The 18,247-nt window shown below is 44.5% G+C and overlaps 2 protein-coding genes across 3 annotated transcripts; one reads left to right on the top strand and one right to left on the bottom strand.

Moving 5' to 3' along the window:
* Position 1: 1 nt before the first annotated feature.
* hus1 (HUS1 checkpoint clamp component) lies at positions 2 to 3,787 on the bottom strand. Its single transcript, XM_085285782.1, has 8 exons — positions 3,622 to 3,787; positions 2,897 to 3,024; positions 2,611 to 2,787; positions 2,080 to 2,187; positions 1,931 to 2,005; positions 780 to 879; positions 426 to 560; positions 2 to 331 (listed from the first exon to the last, which is right to left on the bottom strand). Exons 1-8 carry the CDS (start codon positions 3,671 to 3,673, stop codon positions 249 to 251), a joined length of 858 nt encoding a protein of 285 aa, XP_085141908.1. The 5' UTR covers positions 3,674 to 3,787; the 3' UTR covers positions 2 to 248.
* cidea (cell death inducing DFFA like effector a) lies at positions 2,913 to 15,569 on the top strand. 2 transcript variants are annotated; one of them, XM_085285786.1, is made up of 6 exons: positions 2,913 to 3,043; positions 9,775 to 9,945; positions 10,283 to 10,418; positions 12,770 to 12,922; positions 13,202 to 13,374; positions 14,570 to 15,569. In XM_085285786.1, exons 2-6 carry the CDS (start codon positions 9,878 to 9,880, stop codon positions 14,670 to 14,672), a joined length of 633 nt encoding a protein of 210 aa, XP_085141912.1. In that variant the 5' UTR covers positions 2,913 to 3,043; positions 9,775 to 9,877; the 3' UTR covers positions 14,673 to 15,569. The 2 variants fall into 2 exon arrangements, with proteins under 2 accessions (XP_085141912.1, XP_085141913.1); XM_085285787.1 differs by having other exon boundaries at positions 2,932 to 3,043; positions 9,803 to 9,945.
* Positions 15,570 to 18,247: the final 2,678 nt, after the last annotated feature.

Genomic DNA, 18,247 nt, shown 5'->3' on the forward strand with positions numbered 1-18,247 from the left:
CTTACATATTCAAACGTTTTTATTTTCAAACACTTTTAATCAAAAACCGTCGAAACGTCTCACAAACACAGACTCTTTATCTCAGCGGTCCAAAGCTCCTCCGTCCTGCGTCGCCTCCAACACCATCACAGGTCAGAGAGGAGAGCCTCCGTCAGACGGAGCACAGGCGCGCTCAGCTTTGTGTCCATGTGATGAAACACCTGAAACCGTCCAGCTTTACTTCCTCAGACTGGCGCCGAGCAGAGCGTCTACGCCACAGCGGGGATAAAGTACTGCAGCGACATGTCTTCATGCAGCAGAATCAGGTGGAGGACGCTCTGATGGACGATGTCTGAGGAGGACGAGAGAGAAATGTGTTAAACTGTGACGTGGATTAGACCCCGGTGGGTTTTGTCCTGAGTGCGAACATGTGAGGGGAGACTCACTGCACATGGCCTTGCTGGGGTTGACCTGCTGCCCCACGAGGAACTGCTGCAGCCTCCTGATGTCCACCCTGGCCTCCACCATGCTCTCCGGGTCCCTGCTCTGAGACGGGCCGCCATCCTGGGAGGCGTCATCGCCTGGAGGGACGGAGGAGCAATGTATGAAAAGTATGGCCCACAGCTGATACACTGACAATCAGTAATTATTAAATATAAACGAGGCTCTCAGCAGCAGGTGGAGGGTGAGACTTTAGGCCCCGCCCCCCAGAATTAACTGGTTATCAGGGATGTGACGTGATGACTGAGCTCATCCGTCAGCAGGTCTGAGCTGCTCGTGGAGCTAAAGCGTGTTTTTACCCCACGGAGGGTTTCCCAGGTCTCTGAAGTGAGTCGTCACGGAAACCAGATCGGTCTCAATCTTCAGGTTCATCTCGCCGTTCAGGTTGGCTTCGATTACCTGACACACACACACACACACACACACACACACACACACACACACACACACACACAGACACACACACACACACACACAGACACACACACACAGACACACACACACACACAATAATGTTCAGGCGTTGGTTCTCCTGAAGATTCAGACGTTAAGGTCTCTTTAAAGTTGATTTTTCATGTCTTTGAAGGTCATCCAGTTTTGGAAGAAAGAAAGTGACTCTGTTGATCTGATTGATTTGGTTTCATTCTATAATGATGGACTTAGTTTTCTATGAAGGTTTGAACTTTGTTTAAACAAGAGAGAAAATGTTGATGCCTGCTGTAGAAAAGTGTATAAAGTGTGCAGTGAAACATCTATAATAATTCACTGCTACTTCACGGATTTCACCTGTCACGGGTTATTTTTAGATCGTAACTCCCGCGATAAACGAGGGGCTGCTGTATTTCACTAATTCAGCGCACAAACACTAGGTGGCAGTGTTTTCCTCTTGGAGTTGACTCAGTGTCAGAGTCACTGCTGGAGGTGTTTATGAAAGCTGAAATGAGGCTTCTTGAAAAGTTCCCATTGGTCACAGCGAGGATTTAACACAGAGCTGTAACGCCTGCTGACGTCTTAACACCTTCACTTCCTGTCCGACTGCAGGTAAAGACATGAAAACGCTCCAAATATTTCAGCATATTTCATCTAAACATCTAAAGCGACATAAGGCTTCAGGTTCTGTGTGATCACCTGTCGCAGGTAACACGAGGTTTAAATATGTAATTATTTTCATCTGACATCTTGGCTTCTCGGGAAAAGATGACATAAACATCGTGTTCACATTCAGTTCAATATTTCTACATCGAGCCGGGCGGAGGGCTGACATACAGGAAGACGCCTTTTCACGTATTTCAAAATAAAGGAGTTTACCGTTATGCTAAAAACATGCCGGACAGTTTGTTACACAAACGCGGCGACAAATGTGACTGAAATGACCCAAATCCAGAGAAATAAAGCTGCAGCTCCTCTCTGCATGAGTCCGTGTTTGATCTGAACATGTTTAACCTCCTACCAGGAAGTTGGAGAGGTTCTTCATCCTGTCCATGATGTTCTTCATGGTCTTCAGGGGAGGGAGGTAGATGCTGACCTGCAGTGACACAACCGTGATGAAAAGGCAGCTCTCATAAAAAGGATGATTTGGTGTTCGGCAGCTTCACTTACATCAAAGTCCGGCATGCTCGGCTCTTTGAACTCGTGCCACAGTCTCCGGGGGATGACGTCAACGGGGACGTCGTGAGTGACGACTCGACTGACGCTGGACAGGGTGGGCTGGGCGGCACAGAGGAAGAGGGCTCAAGTTTCTCAGATTAAAGGTTCAAATGAGTTTTAAAAGCAGCTAAAGATGAGCCAGTATGAGCTGTCTTCAGCTCTGCTTTTGGCTTCTATATCTGACTCGTGTTTAGTTTCCTCTCAGGGTTTGGGCGACACCTCGGCTTTATTGTTTTCTGGCCTTGGTTCACACTGGAGTGCCACGTTTCTTCATGACTGAATGATTAATCTAACTTTGATAAACCTGTGGCTGGATTCTGGTTCGGAGAGCCGACCGTAGATGAATGTATCCCCAGACGCAGCGCATCTCCTGATGTTATGAATAATAGGCTAAAATTAAACGTATGATTCGAGCTGTGGCAGAGACAAAGACGTCTCAGGTGAACTTGTTGCTGACTGTGAGTTGTTCTCAGGCGCTCTCACCAGCTCGGCGGCGATGGTGAGGCAGGGGCAGTGCTTCTTGGTCAGTTTGACTTTGACCGCCTTGGCGTTCTGGACCGTCTTCAGGGCTCTGGACAGATTCTCCGGAGTCACCTCCAGACAGATCTCGTTGTCCTCGGAGGACACGCCCTCCATCTGGTACTCGTCGAAGAAGTTGGCCTGCGCGAGGAAGGACGGGATCAGGGTCATTTATTACGGTCCTGATCATCTCAGACTCGTTCCTGAGTTTATTTTCTTAGCAGCTGGAAGCCGAAGCGTCGGCTCTCACCTGTGACAGCTCACACCACATGCTGACGCCGCCGTTGGCCACTTTACCGGACAGAACGAAGAACAGGTTGTCCGGCGTCAGCCGCAGGACGCACATCTTTGTCAGCTTTGAGATGGTGGTGACGACTCCTGGTGAGAAAGATCAGAGGTGTGAATCGGGAGAAATATTTAATCAGTCACACGCAGACTCGGTTAGTTTTAATAATAGTTTACTTCAATCAGATCTCTGATCTGCACTTCTGAAAAACTTGATCGCGATAAACACACTAAAAACAATAAATCTACAGTTAATATTACAACTGTTGAAAACTAAGTAAAACTAAACATTTCAACAGTAAAACTGACTTTAAACAACAAAAATTAGCTGAAAACTTGAAGTGGAAAACTTTTTACAGAGCCGGTAAATAACAGATTACTCACGCAGCATAAACATATAGCTGATATTTTTGTGGTAATTAATCATGACTCATTAGGCCTGCACCAGACTCCATGTAGATTTTGTTAAATTTAGATAACAGTAACCAGTCTGCGGCTCTTTGAGCACATGCTGTAAGCCGAACTACAGACTTTTCCTATTAAGTCAGAAACGCTAAAGAAAGAACAAAGTCCCGCATCGGGAACTTTTAATTAGATGTAATTTTATTTTTTACAGTTTGTGTGCAGCATTTGGAGGGAAGCTAACAGCTTAGCTTCGGCTCTCGGCACAAACAGATGTTTCACACTCACGGGTGAAGTGGTTCAAACAGGCGATGTCGATGATTTTCCCCCGAAACTTCATTTTTTCGTCCCGACAGCAGAATTTAATCTTCCGTTTTGACTTCAGGCGGGGAACTTTTTGATTTGTTTGGTCCGTCTGTGTCTACGGTCCGGCGGAAACAATAGCCACCTGGAAGCTGTTAATTGTTCCGCCCAACGAAAGAAGAAAACAACCAGCAGTGGCCCGGGGACCACAACAGGACCCCTTAAATGGTCTGTACAGAGGCAGAAAACTGTAGCAGAGTCACCGGTTCCTGGTGCGCTTTATATTTTTACTTACATACTGAAATCAGACATTTTACGCTGTTCATCATCTTTTTGTAACTGAGCTACAAAATAACTTCACAGGCATGTTTGGCAGCTTTCACTTAATTTCAGCTTTTTGGTGAAAACTTTCAGAATGTTTTTCACACAAAGATATGATGTCTCGTTTTTATATGTAACATTTATACACCCTCGTTGTAGACCAAATAAAACACAAAAAACCCTCAGAAATAGCAGCCTGTGCATGCTGCGGCTCCTTTTTACTTTGTGATGTAATATTAGGATCTTATCAAAAAATTATACTCAGACAATCCTGTAAAAAACAGGCTTTAGAAGTTTAGGTTCCAGAGAAAAAAGTCAACAACTTTTAAAAACCTTATTGTGGGCCAAAAAAACAAAACAAACATTATATATATATGGAGTGCTGCCAGACACTCCACGAGCGTCTGGCAGCACAAATGAACCAGCTGCTAGTTAACGAGAGACACCCGGAATGGCTAACCGAAGGTCGAACGGTCCTGATCCCCAAGGACCCCAAGAAGGGACCGGTCCCCTCCAACTACCGACCAATAACCTGCCTCAGTACTACATGGAAGCTCCTGTCAGGCATCATATCGGCTAAGATGAACAGGCACATGGGTCAATACATGAGCGGGACACAGAAAGGAATTGGCAAGAATACCAGAGGCACAAAACACCAGCTACTGGTAGACAGAACAATCAGCCGAGACTGCAAGACCAGACTGACCAACCTGTGCACTGCCTGGATTGATTACAAGAAGGCCTATGACTCAATGCCCCACAGCTGGATACTGGAATGCCTAGAATTGTACAAGATCAATGGGACCCTAAGAGCCTTCATCAGGAACTCAATGGGGATGTGGCGTACAACACTAGAGGCCAACTCCAAGCCCATAGCACAAGTCACCATCAAGTGCGGGATCTACCAAGGAGATGCTCTGTCCCCACTGCTGTTCTGCATAGGCCTGAACCCCCTCAGTGAGATCATTAACAAGACTGGCTACGGATACCGACTACGGAACGGAGCAGTTGTCAGCCATAGGGATGGGTATCGAAAACCGGTTCTTGTTGAGAACCCCGAATGACGTCACCACGTTGCGGAGCGTCATTTACCTGGCAGGAAACACGGCGCCTAAGTGGCTCAAACGCTCAAAAGTTTGGTTATACTTTACGAAATCGGATGACAACAGGGCAACTTGCAATACTTGCAAAGTAGATACTTCATTTAAGGGAGGAAACACTACGAATATGCAAAAGCATTTGCTCACAAAACGCGTGATAACCTTAAATGAATGTCGTGTTTTTAATTCCGCTCCGGACTCGTGAATCTCAACCCAGCAGCAGCGGTAACGTTTGCACATCCTCTTCCGTTAATGCGGCAGGTAAATAAGATAAGATAGATAAGATAACCTTTATTAGTCCCACACGTGGGAAATTTGTTTTGTCACAGCAGGAAGTGGACAGTGCAAAAGTTATGACGCAAAAATTAGAATACAATAAGAATAAATACAGTACACAGCTGTACAGAATAGAATAAAATATACTATATACAGTAGAATAAAATAGAATAAAAATATACAATAAGATAAAAATAGAATACGAATACTATATACAACTGAGTAAAAATACAACGATGCCAGAAAGGATTATTGCACTTAGTATTATTGCACATGTGTGGATGTGTGTGTTTGTTCAGTTAAAGTCTTTATTATGGAGTCTGACAGCAGTGGGGAGGAAAGACCTGCGAAATCTCTCCGTCCCACACCGTGGGTGCCGCAGTCTTCCACTGAAGGAGCTGCTCAGTGCTGTCACAGTCTGCTGCATGGGGTGGGAGATGTTGTCCATCAGGGATGACAGCTTAGCCCCCGTTCTCCTGTCACTCACCACCTCCACTGGGTCCAGAGGGCATCCTAGAACAGAGCTGGCCCTTCGGATCACCTAATCAACTAACAGTGCATATTATGTTAGCGCAATCTGCCTTATTACAAACCTGCCATTACTGTGCATTTAGTGACCATGATGAGAGAGACAGAGTCTGGCTCAGATGCTGGCAGCTCTCGCTGCAGTCTACCGTTAGCGTCTCCTTTCAGGCCTGGATAGACGAACGTCACCGAGCAGTGACTCAGTTTGTGGTAAAAGGCTTGAACCCATTTGCCACAGCAGATGCCCCCGATTTTAGGTAAGTGAATGTGTTAAATTGTAGGCAGGGAAATTACTGGATATTCTTGTGTAATTGCTACTGAATAATTTATGTTATACTTTGTTATTGCTACAGAAGAATATTTATTTTATTATTTTACATTTACAATGTTTTTTCCCGGGGACCCTGTGACACCCCATTGAAGAGCCGTAGGCTGGATCTCTTAAGATCTCACTGTTGGGTTTGTAAGGCCATGTTACTCCTAAATTTCTATCTTGTTCAAAGAGAAGATATAAAACAAAGTTCTAAGCTAATTGAACTTAGTGTTCTCCTTTTTTAAAAAGAATCGATAAAGAATCGAATCGTTAAACAGAATCGAAAATGGAATCGGAATCGTGAAAATCTTATCAATACCCATCCCTAGTCAGCCACCTCCTGTACATGGATGACATCAAGCTGTATGCCAAGAGTGAACGAGACATCGATTCACTGATCCACACTACCAGGCTATACAGCAATGACATTGGAATGTCGTTCGGACTGGAGAAGTGTAGTCGGATGGTAACAAAGAGAGGGAAGGTAGTCAGAACTGAGGGGATTGAACTACCAGAAGGCAACATTGCAGACATAGAGGACAGTTACAAGTACCTGGGGATCCCGCAGGCAAATGGGAACCATGAAGAGGCCGCTAGAAAGGCTGCAACCACCAAGTACCTGCAGAGGGTCAGGCAAGTCCTGAGGAGTCAGCTGAATGGGAAGAACAAGATCCGGGCCATCAACACGTACGCCCTGCCCGTGATCAGGTACCCTGCTGGGGTAATAAGCTGGCCAAAGGAGGAGATAGAAGCCACTGACATAAAGACAAGAAAGCTCCTTACCATGCATGGAGGGTTTCACCCCAAGTCCAGCACCCTGAGGCTGTACGCTAAGCGGAAGGAAGGGGGCCGGGGACTGGTGAGTGTCAGCACCACAGTCCAGGATGAGACAACGAACATCCAAGAATACATTGGGAAGATGGCCCCAACTGACCGAGTGCTCAGTGAATACCTCAGGCAGCAGAAACCCAAGAAAGAGGAGGGAGACGAGGAACCATCATGGAAGGACAGGCCCCTGCACGGTATGTACCACCGGCAGATAGAGGAGGTGGCTGACATCCAGAAATCCTACCAGTGGCTGGACAAAGCTGGACTGAAAGACAGCACAGAGGCACTAATCATGGCAGCACAAGAACAAGCTCTGAGTACAAGATCCATAGAGGCTGGGGTCTATCACACCAGGCAAGACCCCAGGTGCAGGCTGTGTAAAGATGCCCCAGAGACAATCCAGCACATAACAGCAGGGTGCAAGATGAAAAAAAAAAAAAAAAAAAATTGACAGCGTCTCTACCACCTCAGACGCTTGAGAGACTTCCAACTGCCCTCCAAGGTGCTCAGGAACTTTTACTCGTGCACCATAGAGAGCATCCTGGCGGGAAACATCTTAACCTGGTTCGGGAACAGCACCATGCAGGACAGACGAGCTCTACAGAGGGTTGTGCGGTCAGCTGAGCGCACCATCCGCTCCGAGCTCCCTGACCTGCACTCAATCTACAGCAGGCGGTGCTGGACCAAGGCCAGGAAGATGGTGAAGGACCTCAGCCATCCCAACAACAGACTGTTCTCTCTGCTGAGGTCAGGAAAGCGATTCCGCTCCCTGAAGACCAACACAGAGAGACTGAGGAGGAGCTTCTTCCCGCAGGCGATACGGTCTCTCAATCACACCACCACACATTACTGACCCACACATACAGTTCTTACACACACACTGGACTTTCTGGACTTTGGTTTTGCACAACACTGGTCACTATATTCTTCATTTCCGGTTAATACTTGTACAGCTGCTGTTATTGTGTATATATTTATTTATATTTAGATTTCTTCATACATTCTTATATAGTTCTATATTGTGTATTTTGTTGTACAGTTATTTTATTTTCAACTTTAATTTATATATTTATCTTTATCTTATTCTTCCCAGTTAAATTTACCCTTCATTCTAATTTGTGTTGTACAGTTATTTCATTTTTAACCTTAATTTATATTTTATTCCTTCCTAGTTAAATTTACCCTTTTTAATTTTTCATATTTATTTCCTATCTTATTCATAGCCTTTTCCTTTTTTGTTCTCTTTAGGTCACGAGCAGTTGTCCAAGCATTTCACTACATATCGTACTGTGTATGACTGTGTACGTGACAAATAAAATTTGAATTTGAATTTGAATTTGAATTTGATGCTAGCAGGCAAGGCATACATGGAACGCCATAACCAAGTGGCCAGCATAGTGTACAGGAACATCTGTGCCGAGTATAACCTGGAAGTCCCGAGGTCAAAATGGGAGATGCCCCCAAGTGTGGTGGAGAATGACCGAGCTAAGATCCTGTGGGACTTCCAGATACAGACGGACAAAATGGTGGTGGCTAACCAACCGGACATAGTGGTGGTAGACAAACAGAAGAAGACGGCCGTAGTGATCGATGTAGCGGTTCCCAATGTTTCTAAAAATAAGCAACTAAAATATTTGTGTCTCTTTACCAGCTGAGAAAAAAACACCTCAGTCAATCACAGTCGGCTGCAAACACACTTCCTTCCTTCCGTCCTGTGTGTTTGCTGACCTTTCTTTGTGTCAAAGTTCATTATTTTCTGTTAGAAAAATAAAGGCTTGATTCTTGTTTATTCTCTCACCAAATTAAAATGATCTCCTGTAATCTGCAGGCTCATTTGTTGTGAAACAAAAGCATTCCAGCTCTACAAGCTGCTTACGGATCTGGATTGGAGTCAGTTTGGAGATTTTCTCTGAGCACAGACGCTGAGAGGGCAGAAGCACTTCAGGTCATCTCATAGAAGTGTGAATAAAACAACTGATTTTCACTCCAAATGTTGTTTAAATGAATCAGCAATTGAAGGGCCAACAGAGACAGCGATGCGTAATAGGAGGAAAACCCATCAGACTTGCATTTAAGAACTGGCTTCGTATTTTACACAGGTTGCTATTTGCCCTTTTTAAAAAACAAAACAAAGCTTTAACCCCGACTTGTCCCTTCCTCATCACTTTAGACCAATTTAAAAATTTCCTTTTATCTCCAAAATTTTAGAAAAAGTGTTGGCCAACCAGCTTCCAGTGTTTCTACCTGCTTATTGCATTTGAGATGAGTTTCTGTCAGTTACTCAAACAGCCCTGCTCAGAGTTTATGATCATAATTTAATTCACAGATATGCAGGTGAATATTTGGTTCTTGCTCTGTTGGGTCTTTCTGTTGTCTTTAAGCAATGGCTTGCGTATCTCTTGACCCATTTAAGGGGCCCAAGCCCCAGTTTAGGAACCCGCTGACTCTACATAAAGTACGTAAATCTTCTCTGAAATGTGGCTGAGGTTTCACAGTAACGTTCACACTTGATCTTGATTTGCATACCCTTGGTATGTTGTTCTTTGTTTGTAATTATGGGTCAGATGTGAAGCTAAAACCCTTCTTGTCTCATTGATATCAGTTTTGTTTTGAGAATAAAGTTATTCCATCTGATCCCTGCTATTTATTCGTCTCTGTCTATCTTTTTTTTTACCCTTTTTAAATTATTTTTGCAGCATTCATTCGTTTTAATTGGATGCCTACATGATCCTTCATCCTATTGGCTCTCTGCTCTTTATTGGTGACCAATCACAGGCTGTCATTCTTCATGGATTCTCTGTAGTTCCTCTCAGCTGCCTCTGGCTGCAGCAGCTTTGCTTCAGCGTGCTGTCTGACTGTTTGAATCTTTGACTTCACGATGGCACCGCTGTCCATCCAGGCCGGAGTGAAATACGCCAAAACGCTGCTGCCAGAGACTCTGATGAGGTGAGTTTTTTAAATGTTATCAAAACTTAAAGTTGAGTTTTATAAATTCAGTTTAGTTATTGTAAATCTGGGGATTAGACAAATATTGGCAATTTCACTCAAACCAGCTGTGCGTCAAATTGTATCCAGGACATTTTTAGACTTTGCAGAGGAAGCTGTGTGTGTGCAGAACTGCAGAAGAACAATGGAAGCCACTCAGTAAATAGGATTGCTGAACCTTTGAAATAGTGAAAGCAGCTGAGAGGGTTTTTATAGATGTAAGTCTGAGGTTATTAAAACCTCCGACTTGACTATAAGATTTCAAACTGTAATGCAGTGAACTTTGAATGACCTGCAGGTCCGTGTCCACAGTCCAGACCATCTCTCGACACATGCTGCCCCTAAATCAGCCTCGCTGTTTCAGAGTGTGCACATACAGCCGGATGCGGCGGCGAAGTTTGACTGCGTCTTCTCTAGATGAGCTCCTGGAGCAGGTAAAAACAACCTGTAAACTCTCTTAGACAATAAGCAGTAGTGTGCATAAGTCCTGAGCCAGCTCTCATTTCTTCATATTTTGTTAAGAAAAGGAGAAACAGGTGCAAACATGGAAAAATATTAAATAAGGCAAAAACAGTTTGTACAATTTAAACACACTTTAAATTCAATATTTGGTATGATTACCTTTATTCGTCATTACAACCTGAACCCCTTTGGTCACCTTTTTAGTTTCTTTAAGCAGTCTTTAGGAACAGTGCAGCGTTCGATACTACTGACCTTAATATTTTACTACGGAGATTAAACAGGATGTAGGTATTAAAAGGTGTTTGAATAACTTTGATCATGAAAATCTTCTTCAAACACCAAAGTTATTTTTAACTTACACGCTTGGACCAGTTCTGTTCACATTATACATCCTTCCCTTGGGCACTATTATTAGAAGGCATAGCATACATTCTCACTGCTATCCAGAAATATCCTGTCTCAGAGTGACACGGAAAAACTAGTTCACACAGTGTGCTTTGAGGTAGGAGCCAAAAAGGGTGTAGTTTGTGGGTGTGATCACCCGTGTGTACACCTGTGAGCATGGACGCGCTTGTTTTTTTAAAAGGTTCCTTCATGTAATGATCTGCTAGAGGGTGTGGGGGGGCCACAGCCCCGTCCTCCAGTGGTTGTTGATCAGTGGTCATGAGAATTTGCATAATTAAGATTAAGGAACTGACCTCACAGCCCATTGTTCCTTCAGTGGGCTGGTTTCAGTCATTATGCAAATGTCCTGTTTATAAGAATGAAACCTGCAGTCAGCTGAGACTGAAGACGTCACCTGATGATGACAAAACGTTTCTCCCACTAAAAACGCTACGTCCAGATGAACAGATTTAATTTTTTGCGATACCATCAACATCTGTATAATGAGTGAATTGCTAAAAGAGATGACATACCATGCATCCAAAAGAGAAAGTGGGAGGGTAGGTAAGGGAATTTTGAGGACTTCAAATTCTACTACAAGGCATGAGTTCAGGTTGAAATGGCACTGGAATTATAGTGGAAAGCCTAATGATCAATGGTAACTTTATTTTTCTCAGTGGGAAACTTCAGTATGTCCACACAGCAAACAACATAAAGATTAAGAGCAGCCAAACCTTTAAACAGATCTGTTTACCCTAACCTCCTAACCCTAACACCTTCAGACAAATTACCATGTTATCATATATTGTAGTGGCGTAATGGCAATGCAGATTGTTTATTTACTTGGGAGTTCACCTTGTAATCGGAAGGTTGCCGGTTCGAGCCCCGGCTCGGACAGTCTCGGTCGTTGTGCCCTTGGGCAAGACACTTCACCAGTTGCCTACTGGTGGTGGTCAGAGGGCCCGGTGGCGCCAGTGTCCAGCAGCCTCGCCTCTGTCAGTGCGCCCCAGGGTGGCTGTGGCTACAATGTAGCTCCATCACCAGTGTGTGAATGTGTGGACGACTGGTTGTGTAAAGCGCTTTGGGGTCTTTAGGGACTAGTAAAGCTATACAAATACAGGCCATTTACTTGTCTGGAGATTGAACAAGTAACACAAAAAATGATTCTGTCCTACACCTCCAGCCTCCAACATCTCCTTCTCATAATGGACGTGTGTCTTGATCTGGAAGAGAAGAGAAGACCCTACTTGACCCAGGGTTTTCAAATCAAGTGGTGGTCTAAGGAGCTTGGAAAGAAAAGTGTGAATACGTTTCACCTGTCATCCGAAAAGCTTCTTCAGTTCTGAAGATGCTTGAATTGAGGAAGCTGAAGAAGCTTCTGGAATGAGAGGTGAAACATCTTCAAGCAACTTAAAGAAGTTCAGACGCTTTTCTTTTCAAGCTCCTTAGACTGCGATGACCTGGATGACTGAAGACCTTCACAGACATATTAAGTGGTGGCAGTTACTAAGTATAAAGAGCAGCTTGTAAACATTGTCATTATAATAGAAGTGGGTAAGAATAAATCAGCAGAAGATATATGGAATGATGTGGTCACCCAGATTCATAAAGCCCTCCAAAGAACAAAACCAGGTAGAAAGTTTATGGACAAGCAAGGTAGTGAGTGACACTGAGAGAAGAACATAGCATTCCTGGAGACAGGAAATCATTCAACAAAGTGCCTCACGAACTCATCTGACCTGCACCTTGTCCCTGACATGTGTCACCATGCACCTGTTAATCAAAGTGGCCACAACCCTACTAATGGTAGCTTTAGGCCTTAATTGAATTTGAACAGGTGAATCATAAAAACATTGTCATCCTGTACAGTTGTTATGAAGAGACGAAGAAATCATCAGATTCTGACTCTTTGAATTGATTCTCCTGTTTTGTGTCCCAGGCAGCGAGGGTGTTCATGATGTCCTACCAGTTCCTGACTCTGGTCCTGGAGGAGGATGGGACTGTGGTGGACTCAGAGGAGTTCTTCCAGTCACTGCCCAATAGCACACTGCTGATGGTGCTGGAGAAGGGGGAGATGTGGACAGAGAGCAAGGTGAGAGCAGAGATGATGTTCATCACTGCGGCTGAGTGTCTGTGTGCATATATGAAGTGAGATGATCTCTCTTCACTGAGCCCAGGAGGGAAGTTCACACACTTCAGCAGCATGAAGAACAGACAGGAAACAGACAGGAAATGGATCAGAACTTAAATAAATAATTCTTCTTAAATACGTGTTTTGTTGCCCAGAATAATGTAGCTTGTTTTTAAAAACACATAAAGTTAAAAAGCCGTTTACCCAAATCAAAATTTTCTGAACATGTTGGTGTTTCAGATTATTCCATGCTTTCGTCAGCCAAAGAAGAGTGGGATTGCCAAAGTGACCTTTGACCTCTACAAACTGCAGCCTAAAGACTTCCTGTGCTGCCTCGCCATCAGGGCCACAGTGTATGAGATGTACACACTCTCATACGACTTCAGATTCACCAGGATCAAACGCATCCTCAAGTAAGCCGAGCCTGATCACAGTAACAGTCTCAGCAGTGTTGTGCAAAGCCTGACTTTTTTCGTCTTTTCTAGTTATATGTAGTTCATATTTTCAGTTTCCAGTCTGAATTGTTCAAAGCTTTCAAATTCATAACTGGCTAAGTTAACTTCTTGTGTACGTTTATATTTCTTACCTTTTCTCCAATTTTGACACAGAACTTTATGAACACTTTGCAGAAACTATCCAGTTATTACGAGGTACTTGCAAATAAAATTTGACATGGAAAATGTTAGGGTGTGCAGAACTTCTAATCCAGCTCCAACACAGGAGAACAGTTAGTGTCAGCACCACCTCCACAAGTGACTGTGGAGGTCTATTGTGTGGGGTGGAAGTCCTCTGCATCGCTGCTGCAGATCAAGGAAGATGGTGGTTCCTTTTTCTTTGTTTATTGGCCCTCCTGACTCTTCTTAACTCGCTGGTCATGCCTGGTACATAGACTTAAACTAATAACGCACTCAGGAACAATCCAGAATGGCACTCTGGCAGCTTCAGTGCAGATAAATCTGTTTCATGCATATAACTATGCATGGAGTTCATGTTTAATGTGGTGCACTCTGGCGGTGCTTCCAGATACTTGCTGTGTAGCAACACAATAATGACTTCACACAGCTTGCGTGAAGTCAAAAAAAGCTGTGGTTACGGCACTTCAGCATGTAGCCAGTGCTACAGTATCGAGCATACACAAAGTAAATTCAAATCCAACAATTCATAGAAAGATGTAAAAAAAGAGAACGAAAAGTAGATGAGTTAATTTTCAAAAGTAAGGACTGATCAGTCAGTGACATTTAATAAAGTGGAAATGTATCTTTAATATTGTCTTGAAAATTAATTAAAGTATAAATACTTCAATAAGTACTACATAGTTTAGTGCAGTCTACTTTAAACTGGTCAGTGTGCAGTGATGTGTTAAAATATACAGTAATAAGCAATGTTGGACTGGTACAGAGCAGCTGTGGCGTTCATGGTCAGTGTTTGGTTACATCAAGGGTAGCAGACCTCACTTTAAATTTAAGGTGATGATGCTGATCAGAGTCACTGAATTCCAACTTTATGCTAGCTTTATTCAGTGTAGGCACTGGAAAACAGCCATAGTACCTCATGTAACATTGCTTATTATGAGTTTATTTGACTAAATTTTTCTGTCTCTATCTTCAGCTCGCTGTTGTGCTGCGTCACCTCTCTGACCAGACTAGCCGGACAACTGCTGCTCTGCACATCCTCCTCACTACTGCAGTTCACCGGAAATGCCTGCCGCTAAAGCCATGTCTCTTTGTGTTCAGCTGTTCATTCAGGCGGGTGTACTACAAAGGTGTTTAACACGCCCAGGCTTTCTTTGCGTTACCTCCCTCGACAAATCTTAGGGCCAAGACGCGGGGCAGCCCAAGCAGAGGAGCCTAGACATCCCTCTCTCCAGCCTCCAGTCTGGGGTGAGATTCAGGCATGTCCCCCAAGAAGGACATGCCTGGAATACCTCACTTAGGAGGTGCCCAGGAGGCATCCTAGTGAGATGTCCAAACCACCTCAATTGGATCCTTTCGTTGTGGTGAAGTAGCAGCTCTACTCAGAGCCCCCCCCAGAATGACCGAAATCCTCTCCCTATCTCTAAGGCCTGCTATATTCAAAACATATTTTCCCAGAACAGAATCTAAAATGACTTTAAACATGTAAATAAAATAATCAGTGAAAATGTAGCCATCCAGCTGAATTTGAAACCAATGCTCTGAGCATAACCTGCTCCCAACCAGGGTACGTGTTCATCATCAGTTACCATGGTGATTTAGCCAGGTAAAAAAAGAGCCAATTTCATGACACAGGAAACTCTGACTTTTGAGCTCCAGATAGCTCAAAAGAACATTAATCTGGCTTTGTAGTACACCCCTCTGCTGAGGTGGGACTGACTGTAATAAATGATCAGACCCTCAGTTTGTGTGTTTGAGACAAACTAGAGAAAACTTGTGTTTGATTTCCTCTGCCTGAATAAAGATCGTGTTTGAATTGTCTACATATGGATCACTTATGTGTGTGTTTCCATGGAAAGCTGAGAGCATTTCTAGTCTTTCTATCAGATCAGCGTTTTTTAAGAATGTTTTGTCTGATTTCAGCTGGAAAGATTTTTGTATTGAATGAGATTAAATTTGTTTTTGTAAATCAAATATCTGACTAATAAATCAACAACTCTGTGCCTGTTTGTGTTTTTCCATAGCACTTCATCCCCACAGACTGGAGTTCTGTATAGTGCCTCATCACTAAAGGGACAACTCCACTAGAGTTTAAATATCTGGGACGCTCCACCGTTTAATTTTAGAACTGAAGACGTTTCTTGGATGAAATCAACTGGTCCTAGCTAAAGATCCAACTGCTGTATTTCACAGGGAGGGAGAAGACGGAGTTCCTGTTCCCATTTAGAGGCAGAGTCGCCCTCTACAATGTACGCAACAGACAATAGAGGCATTTTTTTATTTTCCTTCTTTTTCTCTACTCTTGTTCTGCTTAACTGATTCAAGCTGAGTGCAAACAGGAGATGTATCACTGCTGTAACACCTGTAACATTCAGAAGTTGCCTCATTGTTCTGACACACACAACAAAACTATTAACTACACCACACACTAACTACACAAGATTTGCGCTAAACGTCGCAAATCTCTCACATCTCAAACACGCTGTCACTCCTAAAATTTCCCCCCATTTCTTAACAACTAGATGCCACGTTGCCATACCATTTTTTGATTGGTCGACATGGTACTTTTTTGGACGAATAGGAAAGGAAGAGGGGGGTGGGGGTTTGTTTTTGCTCACATACGGGGAGCGCTTTCGAGTCTTTATTTCTTATAAAACGCTGTTTTTACCGTTTCTTCCCACAGTAAATATAAACAACGACAGTATTCAGGAAGAAAACCAAATACTGCAGATATTTTTATCATAACTCTGGTTTTACGTGGCCGATCAACACAATTTAAAAACTGGTATAAAGTCCTCACTTTTTCCGTCAATTGTTCCGTCTGTCCTGCTCACATCTCCAGTGGTTGTACACGTTGTCATTAACTCCACATCAGCCGCTTTGCTAGCTAAAACACCGGTGTCGGCACATAAGGACACTGTCATAGCCTGTCAATGACGTTGATTGGCTGCGTACACGAATGTGAATTGCATTTTTGGCTGGACTATGGGATAAGGTGGCATCGTTCTAATCCCATACGGGAGCAGCCAGTCACTCACTGAGTAACACTGCAGAACAGAATTGTTAAAGTATTAATTTTAATTTCAATTCAGGTTAGATTTTTTTTTGTGCGCAGAGACCTGCCAGCAGTGCGCAATTGCACACGTGCGCAGTTTAGAGGGAACATTGGTGACAAGGCGTCTGGTTTTGTGTTCCAGGACCCGGGCCTGTAGGTAATGGTTAGGTTAAACCGTGCAAAAAACAATGCCCACCTGGCCTGTCTGACGTTCAGGCGCTTAGCCGCTTGGAGGTAGGCCAGGTTCTTGTGGTCCATCCACACGACAACAGGATGTTCGCTCCCCTCCAACCAGTGCCGCCACGCCTCCAGCCCCAACTTGATGGCAAGAAGCTCCCGGTCACCCACGTCATAATTCCTTTCGGCCTGAGTGAGACGATGGGAGAAAAAGGCACAGGGGTGTAATTTACATTCCTGGCGTTGAGAGAGAACCGCCCCAACTCCCGAATCAGAAGCGTCCACTTCCACCACGAATGGCAGGGCGAGGTCAGCCTGGGCCAGGATGGGGGCCGAGGCGAACAGGCTCTTGAGACGGTCGAATGCTTGCTGAGCTGCCGGAGACCACAGGTACGGTTGTTTGGGCAATGTGAGTTGTGTGAGAGGCAATGCTACCTTATTGAAGTCCCGGATGAAACGTCTGCAGAAGTTGCTGAATCCCAGAAAACTTTGCAACTTCTTACGGGTGCCGGGAACAGGCCACTCCAACACAGCTTTGACCTTAGCCGGGTCCGCTCGCAACCGGCCCTGTTCAGTGATAAAACCCAGAAAAGAGACAGTTGAGGCATGAAATTCACATTTCTCCGCTTTACAAAACAGCCGATTCTCCAGCAGGCGGCGCAACACCAGTCTTACATGCTTAACATGCTCAGCTCTGGATCTGCAGAAAATCAGAATGTCGTCAAGATAAACAAACACGAAGTGGTTCAAAAAATCTCGTAGAACATCATTTACCAGGGCTTGGAAGACGGCAGGGGCGTTAGTGAGTCCAAACGGCATTACCAGGTACTCGAAGTGGCCCAGATGGGTGTTGAAGGCCGTCTTCCACTCGTCCCCCTCGCGGATGCGGACCAGGTGATAAGCATTGCGGAAATCAAGTTTGGTGAAATGGGTGGCCCCTTTAAAGAGTTCAAAAGCTGAGGCGTTCAGAGGTAGGGGATATTTGTTTTTGATAGTGATTTTGTTTAGTCCCCGATAGTCAATGCAGGGGCATAGGGTCTTATCCCTTTTTGTCAACAAAAAAGAAGCCTGCGCCCAAGGGAGCAGTGGAGGGGCGGATGATGCCAGCTGCCAGGGAGTCCGTAATGTAGCGCTCCATAGACTCGCACTCAGGTTTCGAGATACTATAGAGTCGGCTAGTGGGCAAGGGGGTGCCTGGGAGCAAATCAATCCCACAGTCGTACGGACGAGGGGGGGGGCAGCGATTGGGCCCCGTCTTTGCTAAAGACTTGTCCTAGATCGTGATATTCGGCGGGCACGGTTGACAAGTCGGGGCGAGTGGGCGGCCCCGCAGGATCGTCTGACATGCAACCCGGCACCGCAGAGCGTAAACACTGCTCATGGCAACGGGTGCTCCACCCCACGATACATCCCTTGGCCCAA

This window comes from Mchenga conophoros, linkage group LG9 (assembly GCF_057382185.1).
Source record: "Mchenga conophoros isolate Kocher_MC1m ecotype Shallow Benthic linkage group LG9, M_conophoros_male_GT1.1, whole genome shotgun sequence".
Classification (NCBI taxonomy): domain Eukaryota; kingdom Metazoa; phylum Chordata; class Actinopteri; order Cichliformes; family Cichlidae; genus Mchenga; species Mchenga conophoros.